Source organism: Mesoplodon mirus, assembly GCF_964341445.2.
Source record: "Mesoplodon mirus genome assembly, chromosome: 2".
Lineage (NCBI taxonomy): Eukaryota > Metazoa > Chordata > Mammalia > Artiodactyla > Ziphiidae > Mesoplodon > Mesoplodon mirus.
In genome coordinates this window covers 198,568,319-198,592,875 of record NC_138977.1, presented here as the reverse complement: position 1 = coordinate 198,592,875, position 24,557 = coordinate 198,568,319, and the positions used below count along the sequence as shown (strand labels likewise).

The following is a 24,557-nucleotide window of genomic DNA, read 5'->3' as shown; positions in this document are numbered from 1 at the left end:
TCCCAAGTACTAGAAAAGTTTGGCTTCTGGTTGGGGACCTATGTACAATCTTTCCCTTTTCCCTTATTCCTTTTCACTGATATCGCGCTAATGAAGCCAAATAGACCCAAACAGATAATATGTTGTTTGGGTAGGGGTGAATATACACAGCTAAAGCAAATTCTGTCTGTGGAAATTCAGAGGAATGAATTCCAGTTTGATACACAGCGTCAATAACTGACTGTACATCAGTGTATGGCATCTGGATAGGAAATCCTGCGACCTAGACAAATGACAGAATAACACGTAAAACCACATTACAGTCACGTAGGTGATGGAGAATTACTGTATGCAAAGAGATTACAGAAGCCTCAAAGAAATGGAAGTCATAAAATAATAATAATAGTTATCATTTTGTGGGTGCTTACTATGTTCTAGGCACAATGCTAAATACTTCACATACATATTTAATCCTCAAACAACCCTATGAGGTAGGCTTTGTTATAATCCCCATTTTACAGAGAGAGGAGCAGAACCAGGTCTGTCTAATGCCAGAGCCTGCACACTTAACATTCCACATATTTGCACCCTTTCTGGAATAGCAAACTGCCAACAAGGAAACCTTGATCCTACAAGTGACAGATTTAAGGGAGCATTTTGGAAGAATTTATTTAACATTGATTCAGTTTATATTTATTGATAACTATATGACAGGATTAAAGGATACGGAACATGGTCCCACGTAAAATTATCTATTTAAGAATATACAGGGCCTCCCTGGTGGCGCAGTGGTTGGGAGTCCGCCTGCCGATGCAGGGGATACGGGTTCGTGCCCCGGTCTGGGAGGATCCCATATGCCGTGGAGCGGCTGGGCCTGTGAGCCATGGCCACTGGGCCTGCGCATCCGGAGCCTGTGCTCTGCAGCGGGAGAGGCCACAGCAGTGAGAGGCCCGCATACCGCAAAAAGAAAAAAAAAAAAAAAAAAAAAAAAAAAAGAATATACAAAGGACAATCATTAGCTTCTTTCAAGACTTAGTTTGCTTACTTCAGGAGGTTTTTCCTGATCTTTAAATCTGTTGATGTGCTCTTCTCTTGTGGTTGCATAGGACACTGTCCTTTCCTAGCTTATTTAATAAAATATACTGCAATTACTCATTTTCTGGTCTATTTCTCTAACTAGCCCACAGTCTCTGTGAATGCTCAAGATTGTATCTGTCTTGTTTACTGTCATAACCCCAAGTGTCTAGCACAATGGCTGCCACATAGGATACAAATAATAGTTAACATTTATTAAGTGCTGGGTGCTATGGTTAAGCAGCTCACTTAATCCTCGCCACAACCACAAAGCAGGTAACTCTTTTTATCCCTGTTTATCTTGAGCCGTGGGGTAGAAGTTATAGAGAAGTTAGGTAATCTGGTCAAAGTTAATGAGTGGTTGAGCCAGGATTTGAACCCAAGCTGCAGGATTCCGTCTAGGTTTATGAATGTGTGTTATTAAATAGCAGATAATTTTACAAAGGAACTCCAAGTTTTAAACCTTGGCTTATACTTAACTATGCTTTGCTTATCTCTTTACCCCCTAATTCTATTAAAAAGAAAGCAAAACAAAACAACTTCCTCCCTATTCATGAATGAATAGTGCCTGCAGATCCCTCCCTGGCAGCCTGAGTATGAACTCCCAACAGATTCCTTCCTTTCTTCTCTTAGAGGGTTTCCCGAGGAGACATCTTCTAGTCTACAGGATAGTAGAGGGAAGGAATATCACTTTTGGGAGGCTGGGGCTTCCAAAAACCCACTGGAACACTTCATAGGGAAAAGGAGGTGAGAGGATTCCAGAACTAAGGATATCATAGGGGAAGAAAAGAAGGACCCGAACAATACACCAGATGCCCACCATGTTTGATTATGGACTCAACTGAGTTTGAAGTGCCTTTCTACCATCCAGGATGATGTCAAATGTGCTGGTGAATATATGAGAGGAGGTCAGAAGTCCAGGCTGGATGTATAAATTTGAGAAAAATTTGCATGTAGAAGATATTAAAGCTTGCCTGTAGTCCTCTTGCCCAGAAGCAAGGACATGGAATCCATTCTATTACTACCATCTAGAAATCATTTTTTAGTTTCTTAGTTGCAGGTGGCTTCCTTTTGGGTATCTCTTTCCAAAGTTTGTGGTTTATACATTAAAAAACTGATTCCAAGAAAATGTCATGCAATCTGGTCATGGTACTAGTTACTCACTACATTTGAAATTTCTCAGCCTGTAAGTAAATGCATTTTAATGCCATAGCATGTATCACCTAAGATCAAGATAAAAGGCATTTCAGGGATACTTAAGATTAGTATCATCTGGCAATTAATAACATAGATAAAACAACTGACATTAATGCATTAAATCATATACAAACCCAATAAAATTGTAGCAGTCTTTCAAATTCACTCTCTTCTTCAGATGAAACAAAGTTTCCGGTGCCAAGCTCTAACTTAGGAAGGATTTGTCTTAAAATGAAAGTACATTGTCTATTCCAACGTGTTGGCTGTTTAGGTCGCCATTCCATTATTTTATATTTCAGAGTTCTTTCAATCCTAAGGTAAGAATGCGAAGATTATTTTATGATAAATTACAACTCATTTAAATAAATGTGAAAAAAGTTTTGTCACTTTTTCTCAAGTATGAGAATGATACTTTTTTGATTTAGGAGAAAACCAGACCTCTATGGCTAGGGATATCTGCCATCATTCACATTAATCAAGTCCAGGAGAGAGCAGGCTCTTGCTTGGCTTGAGAAAGCAAGACGCTTCCTGGGGTAGCCAGCAATTAGCTCTCAAAGGCACATCTTTTTTCCAGTTACCTGTTTGTAGGCAGCTGCCTACTGGGTGTGATTTGCCTACCATCTGATTACTGGGTTGGCATTCCTATTCTCCAAGACCCTCCTTTGACATAAGACATTGTGTTTCCAAGAAATGCCTTTATAAAAATTCAGATATCTCATCTGGGATAATGTTAGCAGGAATGGGGTAACTGGATCAGTTAATTCAGCAAGCAGAATTGGGAGGAAATGAAGCACTGGACTGATCAGTATGATGAGCAGTTTCCCCTACCAGAATGTATGCTCCACAAGGGCAGGGAGTTTTGCCTACCTATGCCACCTCTAAAACAGTGCCTGCTGAGGAACTGTTTTGGGGAGGGGAGGAAGTGGAGCACAGTGTGAGTTGGTTGATGGAAGCTTCTCCTCTGGGCAGAATCACTGTGTGCTACAGAAGAAGCTGCTGGGCCTCTCCTCTTGGCTGAGTCTATAAAGTAACTAAGTGGTTTCGAGTTTGCAGAGAGTCTCAGTCACAGCTATATGCCAGAATCACCTGTAGGACTTTATCAAAATATTTCACTATCTTCCAGATAGTGATTCAACAGGTGTGGTCTTGGACTCTGGCACCTATTTTTTAAAATAGTTCTAGAAGCAATTTCTGATGAAAACCAGAAGTTGGGGACCATTTTCCTAGTGCTTTTATTCCTTTTTTGTTAAGAGTTGGGGAAGAAGGAGGGGAATAAGAGGTGAGAGTTGTGTGCTAGTGAGAAAAGGGAGTGGTCAAATGATTTTTGTCATATTCTGTTTCAATTAGTTGGTAGCGGCTTACATGCCAGCCTGCTGTGTCAGCATGAGTCACTGGAGGTAGTCAGATCTAGAAGCTTCTGACACATCTGGAGTAGGAGTGAGGTCTGCTGCAAGGCTGTGACCCTTTGGGCTTGACTCAACAACTCCTCCGGATGTGTGTGTGTGTGTGTGTGTGTGTGTGTGTGTGTGTGGTGGGGGGAGGGGGAGGGGGCCTATGAGGGACAGTGCTGACGCTGCCGCCACCCAGCTTGGCTGTTTTTGCCACACACCAAGTTGTGGGCCATTTACCTTCCTGTCCTTTCAAGAAGTGTTAGCTACTGCATTATTATTACTATACGGCTCAACAGGTGTCTGTGTTGAGAACTTCCTAACGGCAGCCCACAATGTTTTCCAGATGCAACCATATTTAACTTGGCATGTTTTTTCAAGAAGTGCCGCGGATAGCAGCGGGGCTGATTTTTGATGCACGCACCAAGAGATAGATGACTCAGTGGAAGTAACTATTATAATCTCCATTTCATGCTTCTGTTGCTGAATCTAATGGGTATTTTGAGAGACTGGGTTAGAGGACTGAAGGGTGGCTGAATGAGAGGTTAGAGAGAAAACATGATAATCATAATATATAAATAGAGATCATACCTGTTCTTTAGATCTTCTACCATGCTTTTATTAGTATCAGAATAAATTATTTCTTCAGGCTGAAATACAGAAAACTGAAAGTTAGAAAAGATTCTAGGGAGACCATCTTTATGTCAGTTGCCCCTTGGAGTGCTGAGTATAATGAGGGTGAACCTAAACCCGTCTCATGTGGCAAAAACACTCAGTGGTAGAGGCACAAAGGTAACACAGATCACAGTGTTCCCTTTGATTTTAATACTACTTCACCAGGGCATGGAAGGGAGAATGGATTTACAAAAGATATTTTTCATGACAGAAAAAGACAGAGCTGCTACCCCCATCCATTTATTCACACAAGCATTTGACATGCTTATTGATTCTACCAGATAATCTTGGAAGCTGCACTGGTATCTTCCACTTATTAACTGTGACCTTGGTGAAGTCACTTAACCTCTGTGAGTCTCAGTTACCACCTCTTTTAAAAAGGGACAATAACAGTACCTACTTCCCTGGGATCATGCAAAGATTTTAAAATAAAGTAATACCTGTAAAGCCTGGCACATATTGTTCAACAAAGATCAGATACTATTGTTATTATTACTCTTGTAACATGGTGTATCATCTTCCTTCTTTGATTATTTGTTCCTTTCAGCAGGCGGGAGTCAGGTCTCTGTGTTTGCATGTACGCATGTGCACACACTCGCACATACATGCAGAGTCCATTTCAATCTCCCCGTCTCCAAGCCTTTGCCCCAGGCACCCCAGCAACAGCAGAGAGCAATGCTCTACCATGTTTCCCCATGTTGCCCCCTGAGCAGGATTTTCTGGGAGGAGGAGAGGACTTCTCTAAGCCCCTCCCCACTACCTAACCCATTCCTCCCCTCCCTTCAGGGCTCATATAGACAAGAGTGAGGGGTTGGGTTTAGGCGGTTTTAACTTAGGATATTTCTGAGCTGAGAAATAGAGGAGCTATAGAGACACGGACGGATGTTTCCCCCTCATGAGTGGAATGAGGGTTGTACGAAAAGAAGGAAACATTTGCTAGGCCTCTAGGTCTTAGAAAATTTCAGGAGTGATTTGAGGGGGCTCAGTCTGTCAGATGATGATCTAAGCCAGTGGCTCCCAAAATGTGGCCCCCAGACCAGCAACCTCAGACCCAGTGATTCAGAAACTCTGAGGGTAAGGCCCAGCAATCCATTTTTCCACAAGCCCTCCAGAAGGTTCGGATGCCTGCCGTGGTTGGAGAACCACTACGTTAGAGCATAGGCTCAAGCACAATGAACTTCCCCACAGTGAACACGGCAGGAGATGAGGGATACTGGAGAAAGGGAAGCATAAACTGCAGCATCATCTTACAGGGGCCACCAACTATCACAGTCAGGACAGGTAAACTGAACTCCCTGATTGCTGTCACCAACCACTGTCTGCCCCTCCAAAACAATTCCCTGCACCCCTATCCTGGCAACTCTTACAGATTCGTTAGGCCACTTTCAGGCCTGAAAAAGAGGCCTGGGTTATGTTGACTTGATAAGTTTATGGAGTGTTAGTCTATTTTCTTTTCAGGCAAAGGCCCGTTTCAGGGAATTCATATCCTTTAAAACTTCGAGAGGATTTCCCTGTTAACTCCATCTCTGAATACCCATATTCTCATCATACACACTCAAATTTGTGTTCTCAATTGTGATTAAGAAAAAAAACAGGGCTTCCCTGGTGGCGCAGTGGTTGAGAATCTGCCTGCCAATGCAGGGGACACGGGTTCGAGCCCTGGTCTGGGAAGATCCCACATGCCGTGGAGCAACGAGCCCCATGAGCCACAATTACTGAGCCTGCGCGTCTGGAGCCTGTGCTCCGCAACAGGAGAGGTCGCGATAGTGAGAGGCCCGCGCACCGCGATGAGGAGTGGCCCCCACTTGCCGCAACTAGAGAAAGCCCTCGCACAGAAACGAAGAGCCAACACAGCCATAAATAAATTAGTTAGTTAATTTAAAGAAAAAAAGAAAAAAAACAACAACAGTGTTCACCACAGATAGTGGTTTATTCCGGTATGTGTGCGACAAGGCAGAAGATCAAGGGCCATTAACCCACAGGAAAGAAATCAGTAGGGATACAAGTCAAAAGCAACTATGAATTTTATATTTATATATTCAACTCGACAAAGGGTTTAGTGGCTTTTAAAACTACAATTTTGATTATGGCAGCCCTTGCCTTGGTGATGTTGGCTTCTGACTGTCCTCTGCTCACTCCCTGGCAGCAGCCAGGCTGGCCTTTCAGCTCCTTGGCAGACATCTGCTTGCCACTGCAGGTCTTCATGCCTGCCGTTCCCGCTCTGTGCTGGGAACATTCTCCTCCTTAACTTTCATCTAGACCAGCTCCTGCTCACCCTTCTTCACTCTGCTAGTCATCATCATTTTCCCCAGGAAGCCCCTGCAACTCCCCTTCACCTCAGGCCTCCTGCTGAGTGCTCCCAAAAGCACATTCATTTCTTCTCTAATAGCATTTATCGCTCTGTACAGCAAATGCTCGTTTCCTTCTGTTTCCTCCTCTAGAACACAAGCTCCAAGAGCACTGAGACATGTCTTTTTCCTTGTGGTACCTATACCTAAAACAGTGCTGGCCCGCTGCAGCACTCAATAAGCATTACCTGAATTAATAAGAGAATGATTAATAGAAACAAAAAACCTCCACTCTAAATATATCATTCTCCCCCCCCAGGAGGCAGCAATACTTTGGTCACAACTTTGGGATGGGAAAAGCAAGCAAGGTCTGTGGATGCCATAAATGTGGTTTGCTCAAAAGAGATAAGCACATTTCCCCTTCCTTATAATGACTTTACAAACATCTGCAAGGAGAATGCTCAGAAGGATGCACAAGGAGCTACCAACAGCGGCTGTTTCTCAGAAAGTGGGGAAAAGATGTTGAAGAGGAGAGAAACTCTTCACTTTATACCCTTTGATACTGTTTGATTTTTCTCCCCACAGCCACCATTCCTTCTTTTTGATATTATGAACTATGTCAAACATTCTCAGATAAAGCACTGAGAATAATGTAATGAACATCCACCCAACATACATACCACCAAGCTACATCTAATCTTTGCATTCTTCCACACTTGTTGTAGGTTGTTTTAAAAGATGTAAAACATTACAGATAGATTTGAAGTACTCTGTATACTGCTCCCTGATATCATTCTTTTTATTCCTCTTTCCAAAGGTAAACTTTACCCTAAATTTGGTGTTTATCATTCCCATGCAAGCTTTTACACTATCACTATATATCTCTATATACGTAAACAACATATATTTTCCAAACAAGTGTGTCATTTCACATCTTCTTTACTTTGCTTAACATTACATTTTTTATATTCATTCACGTTGATAACAGTGGCTCTAGATCAGTAGTTCTCAACCTTGGCTGCATGTGGGATCACCTGGGGAGCTTTAAGTAAAACCAATGTGTGGGCTCTTCCCTCAGCGATTCTGATACAATGCATGTACAGCCAAGTTGAGAACTATAGTAAATTAGTTTCATATATTCTTTTTTTTTACTGCTGTATAGAATATTTTATAGTAGGAGTATTCATAACTCACGTGCCCATTTTCTGGTTGATGAATTGTTTCCTTTTATTTATTTATTTTTTGCTCTTTCAAGCAATTCAGTAATGACCATCGTGTACTTGTCTCCCTGTGCGTGTACCTCTAGGGTATATACTTAGAAGATGAACCGGTGGATCAGAGGCTGAGTTTCTTCAGCTTTACCAACCTTACCATATTGCTTTCTAAAGTGTTTATAGCAATTCACACTCCCACCATTTCTCTGCCTCTTTGCCAATACCAGATGTGATCACACTTTTTAAAAAGTTTTGCCAATCTTCTACATGTGAAATAGTGTTTTATTGTTTTAAATTGCATTTCTCTCATTATGAGTGACGTTGAGCCCTAGAGTTTCTGCTTCTGTGAATTGTCTTCTTCCTATTTTTCCATTGTCCTTTTTCTCATCCCCCTCTCTTCCTTCCTCTGGGTCATAGCTTCTAGTTTTTGAATTTCACAGTTGCTTGCACACTGCCATACCATGGCTCTCAATCCAGAAACAGCTGTCGAAATGGAATTTGGGTGCCTTCCCAAAGCAGTAGTGAGTACATCATAGATCCCCTGGACAAGCCACCTGGTGATTAGGTTGGTTCCTGATTCTCAGCTCTGTACTTTGGTCTCTTACCTCCTGAGCCCCAGGCAGTGAGTCTGCTGCTTTTCTTTCCCGTCTTCTCTCAAGAGTAGCAAAGTAGGGGAGCCACAACACAGTCCCTGGCTTCAAAACGTGAGACTGGCTCTGGTTCTCTGGATTTCATGAAGCATTTTCAGACCTTGGTGCCAACCTCTTTGGGCCCCACTCACTGCTAGTGTTTCCGTCCTGCTTCTATTCCATGAGATAACTATCATGGTTTGGAGCCCAGATAAGCCTTCTGTTTTTCAATTTTTATACTTTATCATTGTTATGGATATGTAGTAGAAGGGCTAGGTCAAAGTAAGAACTTATTATACCATCTTGACATTATTATTTTTTATGTTTCATGATGAACATTTAAAAATTTTTATTTTAAAACCTAAACTCACAATTAAGATAATACCTTCTTCTCAATTCCTCTTTTCTGCAAGTAGAGAAAACGGATCACAATAGCCCAAACTCAGGCTGGATGGCAGAGAAAACTAGGTTTTATTAATACTGCCAAATAATTCAATAAGCAATCAGCTGTATAAACATAATAAGAGCTGTCACAATTCCTAAGATTAGAACCAATGGTAACTTCCATAGAGACACACCTGGAAAAGTATAATTTACCTGTATGCTTTGTGCTTTCGTCCCTCGATAATTTTTTGGAAGCATCTGTTTCCAGAAACTTTCCTTTGAATAGTCAAAATATACAGCCCTTGGTGAATTATTTTGCTGAATGTTAAACCAGACCTATTAATACATCAACATAAAATCAGTAGAGGCCCACAGGAGTACGAAGCCCGTAGTAGGTTAGGACAGAGCAAAATTTTACAGTCCTACTCCCCAGTGAAGTGGCAGAAGCCAAGGATGGTTCTGAGGCAGGAGGTACAGAGATCCCAGGGGTGTGTCCACACTAGACTGCTCGCTGGTTCTCAACCTTGGAGGCACTGCAGAATCGCGTCAAGGAGCCTTGGGGATAAAAGATTCCCCTGGCCCTACACCCCAGGGATTCTAACTGAACATCAATAGCTTCTTCAAAGTTCCCACATGATTCTAATATATGGTCAGTGTAGAGAACCACAGGTTTAACTCTTGAGGAGATAACTCAAGATTCCGCCGCCCCCCCCCCCGCCATATACTTACATTTTCACCATCAAACAAACAATCTACACTTTGTAAGGGACAAAATGGGTCAAAATGCTTATGACATTGCCCAGTTAATGGATTCCAAAGCAAATATTCATCACTTTCTGGCGTTAATACATAAGCCACATGCCCCTGTACGAAGAAAGAGTTAAAGTCATTTTTGGTGGATGATTGATTTAACTCATTTTCGTATGTGGAAATTATAGTGTAAGCATATGATATCTCTGATTTTTTAAATAGATAATATTGCCAGTTACCTTAGTTATTCTTTATTCCTGTATTATTTATTTATTTATTTATTTATTTATTTATTTATCTATTTATTTATTTGCCTTGCCGCACAGCTTGTGGGATCTCAGTTCCCTGACCAGGGACTGAACCTGGGCCACGGCAGTGAGAGCCCAAAATCCTAGCCACTGGACCACAAGGGAACTCCCTGGTATCTCTGATTTTTAAAAGCCTTTTTTAGGACCTTTACAATTTTTTTGGAAAGGATAAAACCAATGCAACTGAAATCCTCAGGCCCAGGCTAGCATGAGGATTCAAATGAGAACTTTTGAGCTAGTGCTGCCACGTATGGTCCTGAAGGGTGTCCCCTCATAGCAATAAAATATGTTGTTCTAACAAAATCAGTATATTATGACCAATTCCCAATAGCTAGTACTAAAGGGTTTTGAGGTAGGGGCGCTTTTGTGTAATTCACACAAAGGTGCTACATGGATTAGCCCTGCTTTATGTAGAATATACTTGGAGACCAAAGGTGAACACCGTGCAAAGTTAGGGAAGGGAATTTTGCCTAAGGCTCTGAAAAGCCAAGTGAAGTTGCAAAGCCATAAAATTAATTTTGTGAGCAAGATACAGAGTTAGAGGCTAGAGAGAAATTACACAGGAAAGCACCTGAGGAATAAAAGTAGTCATTATGTTATTATTTTGCTCTGCACATACTTTTGAAGTATAAACCTTTCTTATTTAGCGAAGAATAAAAATTTCAGGTAACAATAATAATGACTATTTAACATTTATTGAGTACCCCAGGTACTGTACTCAGCACTCACACTAATTTTCTCACATGAATTCCAAATTCTGTGAGGTAGGGATGATTGTCATGCCCATCTTTCACACGAAGAATAAGAGGTTAAGAGATTGTCTAGGGTAACAGTAAATGGAATTACTCCTCTTCGGGGAGGAGATAAGTGAGGCTCAGAGAAATAAGGCTGAGACCGTACAGTTAGTAAACGTCATTGCTGGGTTTTAAAATCCTCTTTGACCTCCAAATCTATACTCCTAACACTGTGCTGTGTAGCCTGGTTTCCCTAACTCCAAAGCTCTTGCTCTTTATCACTGTGCTCATCTTTACAGTAAAGAGGCTTCACCTCGACCAGTAGTAGAGGTGAAAGGCACAGTGAGTGCTGCCACCCAGTGTTGACTCAGAGGTAAAACTGTAAAAATGTTTGTTGAAATATTGTTGACTGTTTACTGCCATCTAGTGGCACTCAAAACTACAGCAGGGGGATCATATGGGGAAATTAAGGGACTATAGAGAAATAAATGATCATGACAAAAACCATAAAACAAGACTGGAAGTTTTTGACACTTATCAAGATATTCATAGTAGAAATAGAAACAGTCCAAAAGAAGACTGCTTTCTGGAGGTTTGAATGCAGGTGTATATAATTAAGTTGTAAAAATTTCAGGTTGGTTAGCATAAATTTCTGGCCCACTTCTTACACAATTAAAAATTGAGCAGTGGAAAACAGGAAGAAGTACTTCTTAAGGATCTTAAAGTATAGAGTTAGGGACACATAAAGATGGTGGTGGTGATGGTTAACAACCACTATAACTACTACTGTAACTATTACTACATCACCTACCACCACCATTTATTGAGCATTTGCCACATAAACCAGGTGCTGTTCCCAGTGCTATTTACTATGCAATTTAATATTTTTAGTAGCTCCATGAAGTAGCACTATTATTTGTACTACTTTACGAAGAAGATGAACAAAAGGAAGTCATTCTTTACATTGTAGAAATTTTGATGAACGAACATTATCCTAAGTAAATAATTGTTCGCCTAGGAAATTTCCTAATTAGCTTGTGAAAAGAAGGAAACTTGGGGTTGAAGTCTTTTAAACTTGCAGCTAAAGGCTAATGAGTTTTGTTTACACTATTTAAATATCAAGTCCACCACTTACTTCCAACTTCGAGGTTCCTAGGAGGACCAAAGCTTTCTTTCCAAAATACAGGAAGAAATTACAGAGAAGTATGGCATGCTCCTCCTTATTTCCAATAGCCAAACTGATGCAGCGCTAAGGCAAAACAAAAGCAACAAGGACACAAAACAGGAGGGGAGGAGAGGAAGTTGAGTAATGCAAGCGTCCAACAGATTTAGAGTCCCTCCAAACCCTCACACACACATTCTTGCCAGGTCACTAAGATGACTGCAAAGCCGAAAGCCCCAGCACCCTTTGCCTGTTAAAACACTAGGGCATTAGAAAGAGAGAACATTAACTTGGAACATAAGGGTCACCTTTATCATGGGATAATTAATGTGGATACTGTGTAAGTGACCCAATAATTTTATCCTCCAAAATGGGGCATTTTTGTTTGAGACAAATAACCTGGGAAAACAGGGATATATTGGCTGATATTTTAAGGAACTTTACCTGATGGGAAATCACATAGTGTTTTTGGAGGAAGGGATCCTTTGGTTAACGGAGCTACACTCTGTCCTGTACCAATATAGTGCTCTCAACTGAAAGAGAGGAAGAGATCTGAGTTGGAGCCCAATCAGAAAGAGTAATGGAAACTTCTTTAATTGAAAGAGCTGAACAGTTGGGTTGGGTGTAATCAAATACAGGGTGCCTAGTAAAGCAGTGGTAGCAGGAGAGAAAAAGCACAGCAGAGGTGGCAGACCAGTGGTTTGTAACCTAGTTCTAGTTGATAGGTGTGTTTCGTTTGGCCTCGAAATGCTTTTAAAAATTGGAAGATCTCATATAAAACTCTGGATTTCTAGCTTGAAAAATCAAAGGATCTAACAAAATATATGGGCCCAAATGTTCATATGGCAATGATGTGTTATTGCTGAGTAGCGGCTGTACCATTTAGACTGCACATGTGCTTCCATTTCATTAGTCCCAGAGAAAGGGCTGTGGTGGTCAGGGAGCTTGGGGAGGGGGTGCTCAGGAGCCCTTGGAGTGACTATTTACCAGTCTGGAAGCATTTCAATGTTTTAACAACTGATATGGCCACATCAGTACACACCGGCTGAATGTGATGGTGAGGGATGGAGGCTAGGGAGGATGGTAACGTGGCTCTTCTGAAAGATGTGTGTGAACAGGAGAATGAAGAGCAGATTATGAGCAGTCTTCAATGTCAGGCTAAGGAGGTTCCCCTGACTGGATTTCATAAGAGAAGGAGGGAATGGATGAGAGTAGGTAACTAACATACTGCATTCCAGGTGCCTATCCTTTCAAAACCCCTGTATGACACAGATGAGGAAACTGAGGTCCAAAGAAGCTAAATAACTTATCTTAGGTCACACAGCTATCAGATGGTTGAAGTAGGATTTGAACCAAGGTTTGTTTGACTCCAAGATTGTATGTTGGGTAGGAGAAATAACTCTTGCCTTGTGACAGTCTAATTAGTCATTCACTCATGGGTATCCCAAGTCCAAACAGTTCATGTCAATGGGAAGACATTAGCCAAGAGGAAGCCTATGACTGTGGTAACCTGTTGATTATGGGTATTGTTTGGATTGGAGGGCACTCGGGAGCACTAGTATTTGCCTGAATGGTTATTTTATGGTTATTTTTAGCTATTTTAGAGGCTATCTTTCAATGTTCTGCAGGATCATAATACCCCTGAACACATTCTGATTAGTTTTAAGAGTCTAAGAAGAATCTAGAGTTAACTGACACCTCTTTGAGTTTTACCAGATTTGAATCACTGGATCCTGAAACAAACCACGTGCTTGTATCTCCCTTACTCCCACTTAGCAGAAGGCAGGGTAGCTGACCTATTAAGTTAGTCCTGTGCCCCCTAAGTCCATTTCAGCTCAAAAATCTAACCTCTAAAACATTCTAGATAAGTGCCAGGCCTATCAGTCCCAGATGGAAAGTGTCCTTCTCTTAGGCTCCCATCATGCTGGTATTCTCCATTAAAAATATTGAATACTTGCTAAATTTAAAGTACATACAAGTGACAAATATAAAAGTAAATAAGAATCAAATCTTCCTTATCATTCAAGGAGATTAAACTTGGGATGTATATGTACAGTGTGTGGGTATAGGGCCAGTATATAAGCAACTAAATATAATTTAAGGTGGAATGGAAAATGTGTTCTAATTAGGGCTGCCATACTTGGGAGGGGGCAGGGAATAGGATGCCTAGTTCAATTTGAATTTCAGATAAACAAGTAGTTTTTTAGTATAAATATGTCCCAAATATTGCATGGGGCCTGTATTTTACTTGGCAACCAGTCTAAAGACAATTTTAATCCAAGTGCCAAGGAAGAGCACTGCTATACAAGCTCTTCATTCAGATGTGGGAAAACTGGGGAAAGCTTCTGGGAAGTGGTGGTATTTCTGCTAGACTTCAGGGTCTGACCACCTCTATAGTGAACAAGCCATATTTCTCTCTGGAGTATGTCATAATATTGTACTCCTGGAATTCCTGTTGAATCTCAATATTATGAGCTACTTAAAATGTTGAATAAGAATTTTGGTCTTTAAGAATTATTTTTACGGGTTGTTATAGAGCTGAAAATGATGTATTAAATTATCAAATACCTTCAAATTGCACGAAGCAAATTACTACATAAGTGCATAATATTTTTTAAAAGTTTTCTTTAAAAGAAAAGCAAGTAAGAAATACTATACATTTAAATTATAAAATGTAATTTGTTACCTCTGATGTCATCCATATATCACAACCATCATTTTCATCCAGTGTATCAGGCATAATAGGAATCAAAGATACAAAGCGAGCAACGAGGTCCTAAAATAATATTAACTAACATTTATTGAGAGCATACTATATGCCTATCACCAAGTACAATGCTTTACATGCACTGTCATCACATTTAGTGTATCCTACAAGCCTATGAAGTACACACTATTATTAATTTTATTTTACAAAAGAAGAAACAAGCTTAGAGTGCTAAGATAACTTGCTCAGGGTCACACATTAACATAATATATGGGTCTCTGGGAATGAGCCCAAGTTAGCATGACTTCAGAGCATGCATGTTAACCATTACATTTCATTGTAATAAGTAAAAAATTTAAACATGATACATTACATGTATACTTTAAAGTATAACTTTTTAAAAAATGAAAAAAGATGTTGAAGAATAGCAAAAGTTTGATTTACTTTTAGGTTCAAAATCTAGCAGAAATATTTTTATTAATAAAACTAGTTATAAATTGCTGCAGCAAGAAGTTATTGGTGCAGCCTACTTTTTCCAACAACAGAAGTTCTATTGTGGATTGTTCCCCCTATAGGGTTGGAGATAAGGACTCAGACTAGAGTAGGAAAGAAGAAAGGAATACAAATAAACAATGAGCTAACACAGAAAGTTCACTAACATTTTCACTGATTTACAATAGCTACCATTTATGCACTATTATGACTTCCTACACTGGTCACGTTTCTGACTTCATGCAATTAATTAAACATGGTTCACAGTCCTTGATAAGCAAAGGAGCTAGGATTTATGCTTTTTTTAAAGGTAAAGATTGTCCTTGAAAGAAATCTGAGAGCATTATTATCTCCTTGGACTTTGGGTGTCAGGAAACAGGCAAGAAGAAACCCGTAATGGAAAAGCAGAGTGTAGCAAAAGGTGATCTAAACTAGGACTTTTGATTTTAGCTTAAAGAATCCAGGTAAGAGCTTTATACTGGGAAATAATACAAATTTTCTGAGGAGAGCCAATTGACTCAATCAAGCCTGAATAAATAAAAGGTATAAATGATTTTTCATAGATGCCCTTTAATCAAAGCTTATTTTTTCTTTTTATTTATGAAAATAAAATCTTTATTTTCAGTTATTACCCACCAATAAGAGAAAGTTCACAGTTTTAGCTCTTGACACAAAGTGAACTAGGAGGCAAATTTACATCCATCAGATACAACTAATGGACCAACTTTTAAAATCCAGGCTATCTTGCAAGCTTGCAACACACCAGATATTGCTGTGTATTCTCTAGTGACAGAGTGCCAGCAATGGATGACAATGACTTGTGAAGTGTTTTTAATAGCAGTGTTTTTTTATATGTTGCTAGAAATCCAGAGGTTTATAACACATTCGTGTCCAGAAATGGGTTAAGATACTTTAAAGTCTAAACACACTATGTATGAGTGTGTTTAGGAGTGTGTATGTTGTAGTCTCAAGAGGGGTCAATAGTCCATATGGACTAAATTAATACTTGCCTCTGGGTAGCAGGTATGTTTGTAAATATAAAATTATGTTAAACACTAGCACCAGTGCAGAACATGCTCAGCATCATAAGATCCAAAACACCAGCACAAGTTTACCCATCATTAAAAAAACCCAATTACCTCCTTCCTAAAATGTCAAACTAGTAGGTAACTAGATTAATAAATCGAATCCCAATGAATGACTCTTGTACTGTACAATTTCTCTTTTAGAATTATAGGGGAGGACTAATCAGCTAAACAGACATTTTATGATTTGAAGTCTTAAATCATAAAGTATTTTTAAAACTGGACATTACCATACATAGATAGAAAACTACTAATAATAGTGACAAAAAAGAGCTTTAAAACTGTAAATAAAATCCCTTTTCTCTTTATCAATAATGTTGCAGAAGACTTAAAAAAAAAAGATCCTCGAAAGCCTGTTTATTGATTATTCTCTCCATGTACGTTTTAGTAAGTGGTGATGCTCTTGATCAAGAAATCCATTATTAACCTAATTTTCTAATGGAGGAAGAGGTAAAAGATACTTATCACCTTCTGTGGAATCTATCAACTTAAGACCAAAATTAATAACAATATAGGAAGTTCAGAAACAGTAAAATTTGTGTTTGTATTTCATGGATGGTGCTGCTGTTCCAACCTTATAAAGTAAAGCTGTCTGCAAAGCTTATTTTTTTCTTGAACGGGAGACTAGATATCTGATTTCATATTTTCCTTTCTTAAAGTGGAAGAAGCTATATTCTCTTCTAAGTCCATATTGAATACAGGTACGTGTCTCTTTTGTCAGCTGGTAAATAACAGATATGCATAAAGCCACATAAGGATGGGGTAGGAAGTGTTATGTTGGCGGTTTACAGAGCAAAATGTAACATAGTTGGACTTCCCTGGTGGCACAGTGGTTAAGAATCCACCTGCCAATGAAGGGGACAAGGGTTTGATCCTTGGTCCAGGAAGATCACACATGCTGCAGAACAACTAAGCCCGTGCGCCACAACTACTGAGCCCACGTGCTGCAACTACTGAAGCCTGCACTCCTAGAAGCCGTGCTCTGCAACGAGAAGCCACCGCAATGAGAAGCCCACACACCGCAATGAAGAGTAGCCCCCGCTCGCCGCAACTAGAGAAAGCCTGCACGCAGCAACGAAGACCTGACGCAGCCAAAAATAAATAAAACAAAAAACAAAAAAAACATAGTTTCTTCACTCCCACATACAACAAGAAGCAATCCTTAGAAGGGCACAACTCCTTTAGAAATATAACTTTTAATTTTGCCTGGAAGTCAAAGGAATTTTTCTGTGTCATTTTTCAAAGTTTGACAGAAAAGTTGTGAAGCTGATATGGTCACATGAACTGGTGTGGCAACAGTGACTCTCTAGTACAAGTGGGCAGAAGTGAAGGGGATCAGGAAGAAATGTTTTCTTCCATCTGGTGCTCAAGAGGACACATTGCAACATAGATGGTTTCTCTCTCAGGAAACTGTCTCTGAAGGTAAAGTAATTTTAATAAGAAAGTTATACTCAAAGTTAATAATAAAAAGTAAACAAGCTAAAATAAATATAAATTTGGAGTGATCAAAATGTTCTAAAATTTACTGTGGTGATGGTTGCACAACTCCATGTATATACTAAAAGCCATTGAATTATATGCTTTGGAAGGGCAAATTGTATGGTATACGAATATCACAATAAAGCTACTAAAATAAATATAACTTACAAGTGTTGCATTGGAATCATGAAGAAATATATCCAGGAGTTGTTGAGGTGGATTCAATGCCTTGATATATCTTGTTACTAAGATCTGTATCCCTTCATCATTAAAAACAGTAGTTGTGATTCTTCGTTTAGGAAATAATGCCTTACAATTTTTTTTAAAAATCTGTGCTCTCTCCAAAACATCTATTTGACCTGAAAACTAGAATCAAGTTTAAAATATTTCAACATTGTACTATATTGTCTCCACAGGAAAATATCAAGAACCAACATTCATTTTTGTCAGCTTTGAAATTAACACTTCTTTGATAGTATATATGAAAATAATTCAGTGTAAAACCTACCTTGTCTAGTTCTGGATTACAGATGGCATATGATATTTGAGGTTCCATAGTAGCAAAAATATTTAAGAAGGTACATTCTTTTAAATTCTGTCCATTATAATCTTCTTTAGGAGACACATAAGTCTCACTCCAAGTATACCCAAGCAAAACTGGTGGAATATTTACTTGAAATGTTCCACTAATCTGAAAGAATATATCAGTATAATGGATTCTGCATGATGAAAATAAACATCAGTCAAATATAGTATAGCTCAGTTCACTCTTCTCCATTGCAGGAAACAGGCTTGCATGGGTTCATGCTGATTCTACTAATAGGTACTTGCACAAGGATGGTAAGGCTCTCCATGATGATTTGTTCACAGGCAACCTTGACACCCTGGGTCCCTGTCTAATATGTAGTACATGGAGAAGGAAGAAGGAAGAAAGGGATGAAACAATGAAGCAAGTTAATGGACCAGAGTGATAAAAGCTCTTAGAAGATCTAATTTAAGCTCAGAGAAAATGCTAAAAGACCATGATACATTTTGCATTGGGTCTGGAAAGAGGAAAAAAAATGTAACAGCAGGAAGGATGACCCAAAGTCCACTGGAGGAGGGATCTTATGTGTGTGTGTGTGTGTGTGTGTGCACGTGCATGTTTAGGAGGAGATAATTTACAATAATAACTAATAATAATACTAATATAACTAATAGTTATTGAGCACTTACTATGTACAAGGCATTCTGCCAAGTGCTTGATATAGATCATATTATTCAATGAGGTAGACACCACTCTTATCTCCATTTTATAGATAAGGAAACTGGGGCACAGAGCATGTAAGTAATTCGTGCAAGATCACACAACTAATGAGTAGTAGAGCCAGGATTACAACCCAGGTTGGTCCACCTTTTTTTTTTTTTTTTTTTTTTGGCGGTACGTGGGCCTCTCACTGCTGTGGCCTCTCCCGCTGCGGAGCGTAGGAAGCCCTATACCTCCAACAATTTAAAATCTCCGTTGCTCTTTATTTGCAGCACTTGTATTTTCAACGTGCTCCCTCATGACATCCTGTGATTGCATAATAAGCAGATGTTTCTATTCTCCTCCATTCTCTTCTCCTTTCTTACCAACAGTTTTAGGTGGTAACATGACAGCCATGGAGTGACCAAGTCACATAAGTAAAATGCAAGAAGTCTGAGAGGTTTTCTGGGGAAGTGTCTGTTTTCCTGACACAGGCACTGCCCCTTCTTGCTTCACCTCACCTCCTGTCTGCAGCATGAATATGAGGCTGGAGGTGCAATTATGAGGATGAAAGTCACATGATAAGGAGAGTAGAACAGAAAGACAAAAGTAGCTTGGATCCTTGATGATATTCTTGAGCAGCTGCACTGGCATCTAGACTTCTTTTTTTGTGAGATAAATAGACCTCTTACATCAGCCACTGTTAGTCAGGTTTTCTGTTGCATATGACTGAATACAGTACTAACTGATACACACATAATTCCTTCTGAGTCAAATGACTTTGTGTGCTTGGTAAATGCATCTTTAGGGACTTGATTAAAAGTTATCTCCTCTGTAAATATTCCCCTGATCTTTCATCCTCCTCCTCATTCCCCTCTTACCTACCCTGAACCCCTCTGAACGCCCCCTTGCTTCCCCCTCCAAACCAGGAAGGGTAGGGTACTCCTTACTCAGTGTTCTCATAGTACCAATCTCATGCCCCTATCAAAGCCCTACAGCATTACCATGTTGTACTGAAATGGTTGTTTTCTTCTATAGAGAGTGAACTCCCTGAGGTAGAAAATTCATTTCTGAATCATCTGTAACTGGCATATCTCTGTAAGTTATAGGGCCCCAAATGAAATCTAGACTAGGGTTTTTATATTTTGCTGGCCATGTAGGCATATTCTTGTTGCAAAACACAACAGCAGAGCCCTCTGGGGGTACCACAGACATAGATGCTAATCATCAGTCTCACTATTATCAATAAACAGTGTTTGAGGAGCTGAAACTCCTGGAACCCATGGTTACAAAGCAATGTCATTAATCAGAATATTTATGAATCTGGTCTTACAAAACTATTATGAGCAAATATGAATGTTGCTGTAAGACCTAAGGCTACCTGTCCTTTTCTTCATCAATGAACACTCTAAAAATACATGAAATAAATTTGTGGGTGTCTCCTATTCCAGAGACAGCTAAAACCTTCAAATACTCCAACACCCATGGGGCAGTTGAATACAGGATCATTTCGACTGACTTATCAACCTGCCAGTCAGAATCTAGCTCAAAGACACAGGTACTTCTATTAGCCAGAGACAAAAATTTAGAATAATTAGCAAAGAATCATTTTCTATTACCTCAGATTGTTGCAGGAGAGCAGAGAAAGGGAAGACAATGGATCCAAGCCAATTCTTTCTTATATATGAATGACCACTGCAGCTCTTGAAACTGTGATCCTATTAAAATAAATAATTTTTCTATTACTCATTCTATATCATGTGATGGATAATCTCACACAAACATGTAGGTAAGTATAAAAAATTCTCTTCCTTTTTAAAAAGAAACCAAAGAGTAAATAGAAAATATCTTTTTTCTCACTTAAAAAAATTTCTTTAAAAGATAATTGACTATTTAAAGCAATAATAATGACCTGTGGTGGAGTTTATGACATATGTATAAGGAAAATGTATGATAACACTAACACAAAGCACAGGAGGGGAAATGGAAGTATAGTAATATCCTGTTCTTACACTATATATGAAGTGGCATAATATTATATAAAGATAGACTGTGATAAAGAATATATAATAAAACCTAGAGCAACAATTAAGAAATAAAAGAAGTATAGCTAATAAGCCAATAGTGGAAGTGTGATAGAATCATAAAAGAACTCTATTAATCCAAGAAAGGGAGGAAAAAAAGAAAAAAGGAACAAAGAACAGATGGGACAGCAGAAAGCAAATAGGAAGATGGAACCCAACCAGGTGAATAATTACACAAAATGTAAATAGCCATTCATTAAAAGCTAGAGATTGTTACACTGAATAAAAAGCAAGACCCAACTATATGCTGTTTAAAGTAAACCCATTTTAAATATAAAGACACAGGTTAAAAGAAAAAAAATAAGAAGAACAGAAAGAAAAATATATATCATACATACAACCACTAATTAAAAGAAAGCTGGAATCACCATATTTATAACATACAAAGTAGATATATGAATAAGAATATAACCAGGGATAAAGGGGAGTATTTCATAATGATAAAGGAATCAATTCAGGAAGAAGAAATACAATCTTAAAAGTATGTGCACCTAGCTGAACCAAGATGGCGGAGTAGAAGGATGTGCTCTCATTCCCTCTTGTGAGAACACCAGAATCACAGCTAGCTGCTGGACAATCATTGACAGGAAGAGACTGGAACTCACCAACAAAGATACCCCACATCCAAAGACAAAGGAGAAGCCACAATGAGACGGTAGGAGGGGCGCAATCACAGTAAAATCAAATCCCATAACTGCTGGGTGGGTGACTCACAGACTGGAGAACATTTATACCACAGAAGTCCGCCCACTGGAGTAAAGGTTCTGAGCCCCACATCAGGCTTCCCAACCTGGGGGTCTGGCAACAGGAGGAGGAATTCCTAGAGAATCAGACTTCAAAGGCTAGTGGGATTTGACTGCAGGAGTTCGACAGGACTGGGGGAAACAAAGACTCCACTCTTGGAGGGCACACACAAAGTACTGTGTGCATCGGGACCCAGGGAAAGGAGCAGTGACCCCAGAGGAGACTGAACCAGACCTACCTGCTAGTGGTAGAGGGTCTCCTGCAGAGGCGGGGGGTGGCTATGGCTCACTGTGGGGTCAAAGACACGGGCAGCAAAGTTCTGGGAAGTACTCCTTGGCGTGAGCCCTCCCAGAGTCTGTAATTAGCCCCACCAAAGAGCCCAGGTAGGCTCCAGTGTTGCGTTGCCTCTGGCCAAACAACCAACAGGGAGAGAACCCAGCCCCATCCATCAGCAGTCAAACGGATTAAAGTTTTACTGAGCTCTGCCCACCAGAGTAACAGTCAGCTCCACCCACCACCAGTCCCTCCCAACAGGAAACTTGCACAAGCCTCTTAAATAGTCTCATCCACCATAGGGCAGACAGCAGAAGCAAAAAGAACTACAATCCTGAAGCCTGTGGAACAAAAACCATATTCACAGAAAGATAGACAAGATGAAAAGGCAGAGGGCTATGTAGGAACATAGGATAGAAGAAGGAACAAGATAAAACCCCAGAAAAACAACTAAATGAAGTGGAGATGGGCAACCTTCCAGAAAAAGAATTCAGAATAATGATAGTGAAGATGATCCAGGACGTTGGGAAAAGAATGGAGGCAAAGATCGAGAAGATGCAAGAAATGTTTAACAAAGACCTAGAAGAATTAAAGAACAAACAAACAGAGATGAACAATACAATAACTGAAATGGAAACTACACTAGAAGGAATCAATGCCAGAATAACTGAGGCAGAAGAACGGATAAGTGACCTAGAAGACAGAATGGTGGAATTCACTGCTGTGGAACAGAATAAAGAAAAAAGAATGAAAAGAAATGAAGACAGCCTAAGAGACCTCTGGGACAACATTAAATGCACCAACATTTGCATTATAGGGGTCCCAGAAGGAGAAGAGAGAGAGAAAGGACCAGAGAAAATATTTGAAGAGATTATGATCGAAAACTTCTTTAACATGGGACAGGAAATAGCCACCCAAGTCCAGGAAGTGCAGAGAGTCCCATACAGGATAAACCCAAGGAGAAACATGCTGAGACACATAGTAATCAAATTGGCAAAAATTAAAGACAAAGAAAAATTATTGAAAGCAACAAGGGAAAAATGAAAATAAAACATACAAGGGAACTCCCATAAGGTTAACAGCTGATTCTCAGCAGAAACTCTACAAGCCAGAAGGGAGTGGCATGATATACTTAAAGTGATGAAAGGGAAGAACCTACAACCAAGATTACTCTACCTGGCATGGATTTCATTCAGATTCGATGCAGAAACCAAAAGCTCTACAGACAAGCAAAAACTAAGAGAATTCAGCACCACCAAACCAGCTCTACAACAAATGCTAAAGGACCTTCTCTAAGTGGGAAACACAAGAGAAAAAAGGACCTACAAAAACAAACCCCCAAAATTAAGAAAATGGTACTAGGAACATACATATCAATAATTACCTTAAATGTGAATGGATTAAATGCTCCAGCCAAAAGACACAGGCTCGCTGAATGGATACAAAAACAAGACCCATATATTTGCTGTCTACAAGAGACACACTTCAGACCTAGGGACACATACAGACTGAAAGTGAGGGGATGGAAAAAGATATTCCATGCAAATGGAAATCAAAAGAAAGCTGGAGTAGTAATACTCATAACAGATAAAATAGACTTTAAAATAAACAATGTTATAAGAGACAAGGAAGGACACTACATAATGATCAAGGAATCAATCCAAGAGGAAGATATAACAAGTATAAATATATATGCACCCAACATACGAGCACCTCAATACATAAGACAACTGCTAACAGCTCTAAAAGAGCAGAGTGACAGTAACACAATAATAATGGGGGACTTTAACACCTCACTTACACCAATGGACAGATCATCCAAAATGAAAATAAATAAGGAAACACAAGATTTAAATGACACAATAGACCGGATAGATTTAATTGATATTTATAGGACATTCCATCCAAAAACAGCAGATTACACTTTCTTCTCAAGTGCACATGGAACATTCTCCAGGATAGATCACATCTTGGGTCACAAATCAAGCCTCAGTAAATTTAAGAAAATTGAAATCATATCAAGCATCTTTTCTGACCACAATGCTATGAGATTAGAAATTACTTACAGGGAAAAAAACATAAAAAACACAAACACATGGAGGCTAAACAATACGTTAGTAAATAACCAAGAGATCACTGAAGAAATCAAAGAGGAAATCAAAAAATACCTAGAGACAAATGACAATGAAAACACGATGACACAACACCTATGGGATGCAGCAAAAGTCGTTCTAAGAGGGAAGTTTTTAGCTATACAAGCCTACCTCAAGAAACAAGAAAAATCTCAAATAAACAATCTAATCTTACACCTGAAAGAACTAGAGAAAGAAGAACAAACAAAACCCAAAGTTACCAGAAGGAAAGAAACCATAAAGATCAGAGCAGAAATAAATGAAATAGAAACAAAGAAAGCAATAGCAAAGATCAATAAAACTAAAAGCTGGTTCTTCGAGAAGATAAACAAAATTGATAAACCATTAGCCAGACTCATCAAGAAAGAGAGGGAGAGGACTCAAATCAATAAAATTAGAAATGAAAAAGGAGAACTTACAACAGTCATCGCAGAAATACCAAGCATCCTAAGAGATTACTACAAGCAACTCTATGCCAATAAAATGGACAACCTGGAAGAAATGGACAAATTCTTAGAAAGGTATAACCTTCCAAGACTGAACCAGGAAGAAAT

The 24,557-nt window shown here is 39.4% G+C and overlaps 1 protein-coding gene across 1 annotated transcript in view; it reads right to left on the bottom strand.

Moving 5' to 3' along the window:
- Positions 1–73: 73 nt before the first annotated feature.
- CC2D2B (coiled-coil and C2 domain containing 2B) overlaps positions 74–24,557 on the bottom strand; it is a gene marked incomplete at both ends in the record, with an annotated part of 102,590 nt that continues 78,106 nt past the window's right edge. The window contains 10 exons of the mRNA XM_082610923.1: positions 74–262; positions 2,385–2,562; positions 4,230–4,288; positions 9,042–9,164; positions 9,558–9,692; positions 11,756–11,869; positions 14,469–14,558; positions 17,714–17,911; positions 18,054–18,236; positions 20,390–20,488. Of these exons, the coding sequence (XP_082467049.1) occupies positions 74–262; positions 2,385–2,562; positions 4,230–4,288; positions 9,042–9,164; positions 9,558–9,692; positions 11,756–11,869; positions 14,469–14,558; positions 17,714–17,911; positions 18,054–18,236; positions 20,390–20,488 (1,368 nt within the window). The remainder of the gene's footprint in view (positions 263–2,384; positions 2,563–4,229; positions 4,289–9,041; positions 9,165–9,557; positions 9,693–11,755; positions 11,870–14,468; positions 14,559–17,713; positions 17,912–18,053; positions 18,237–20,389; positions 20,489–24,557) is intronic.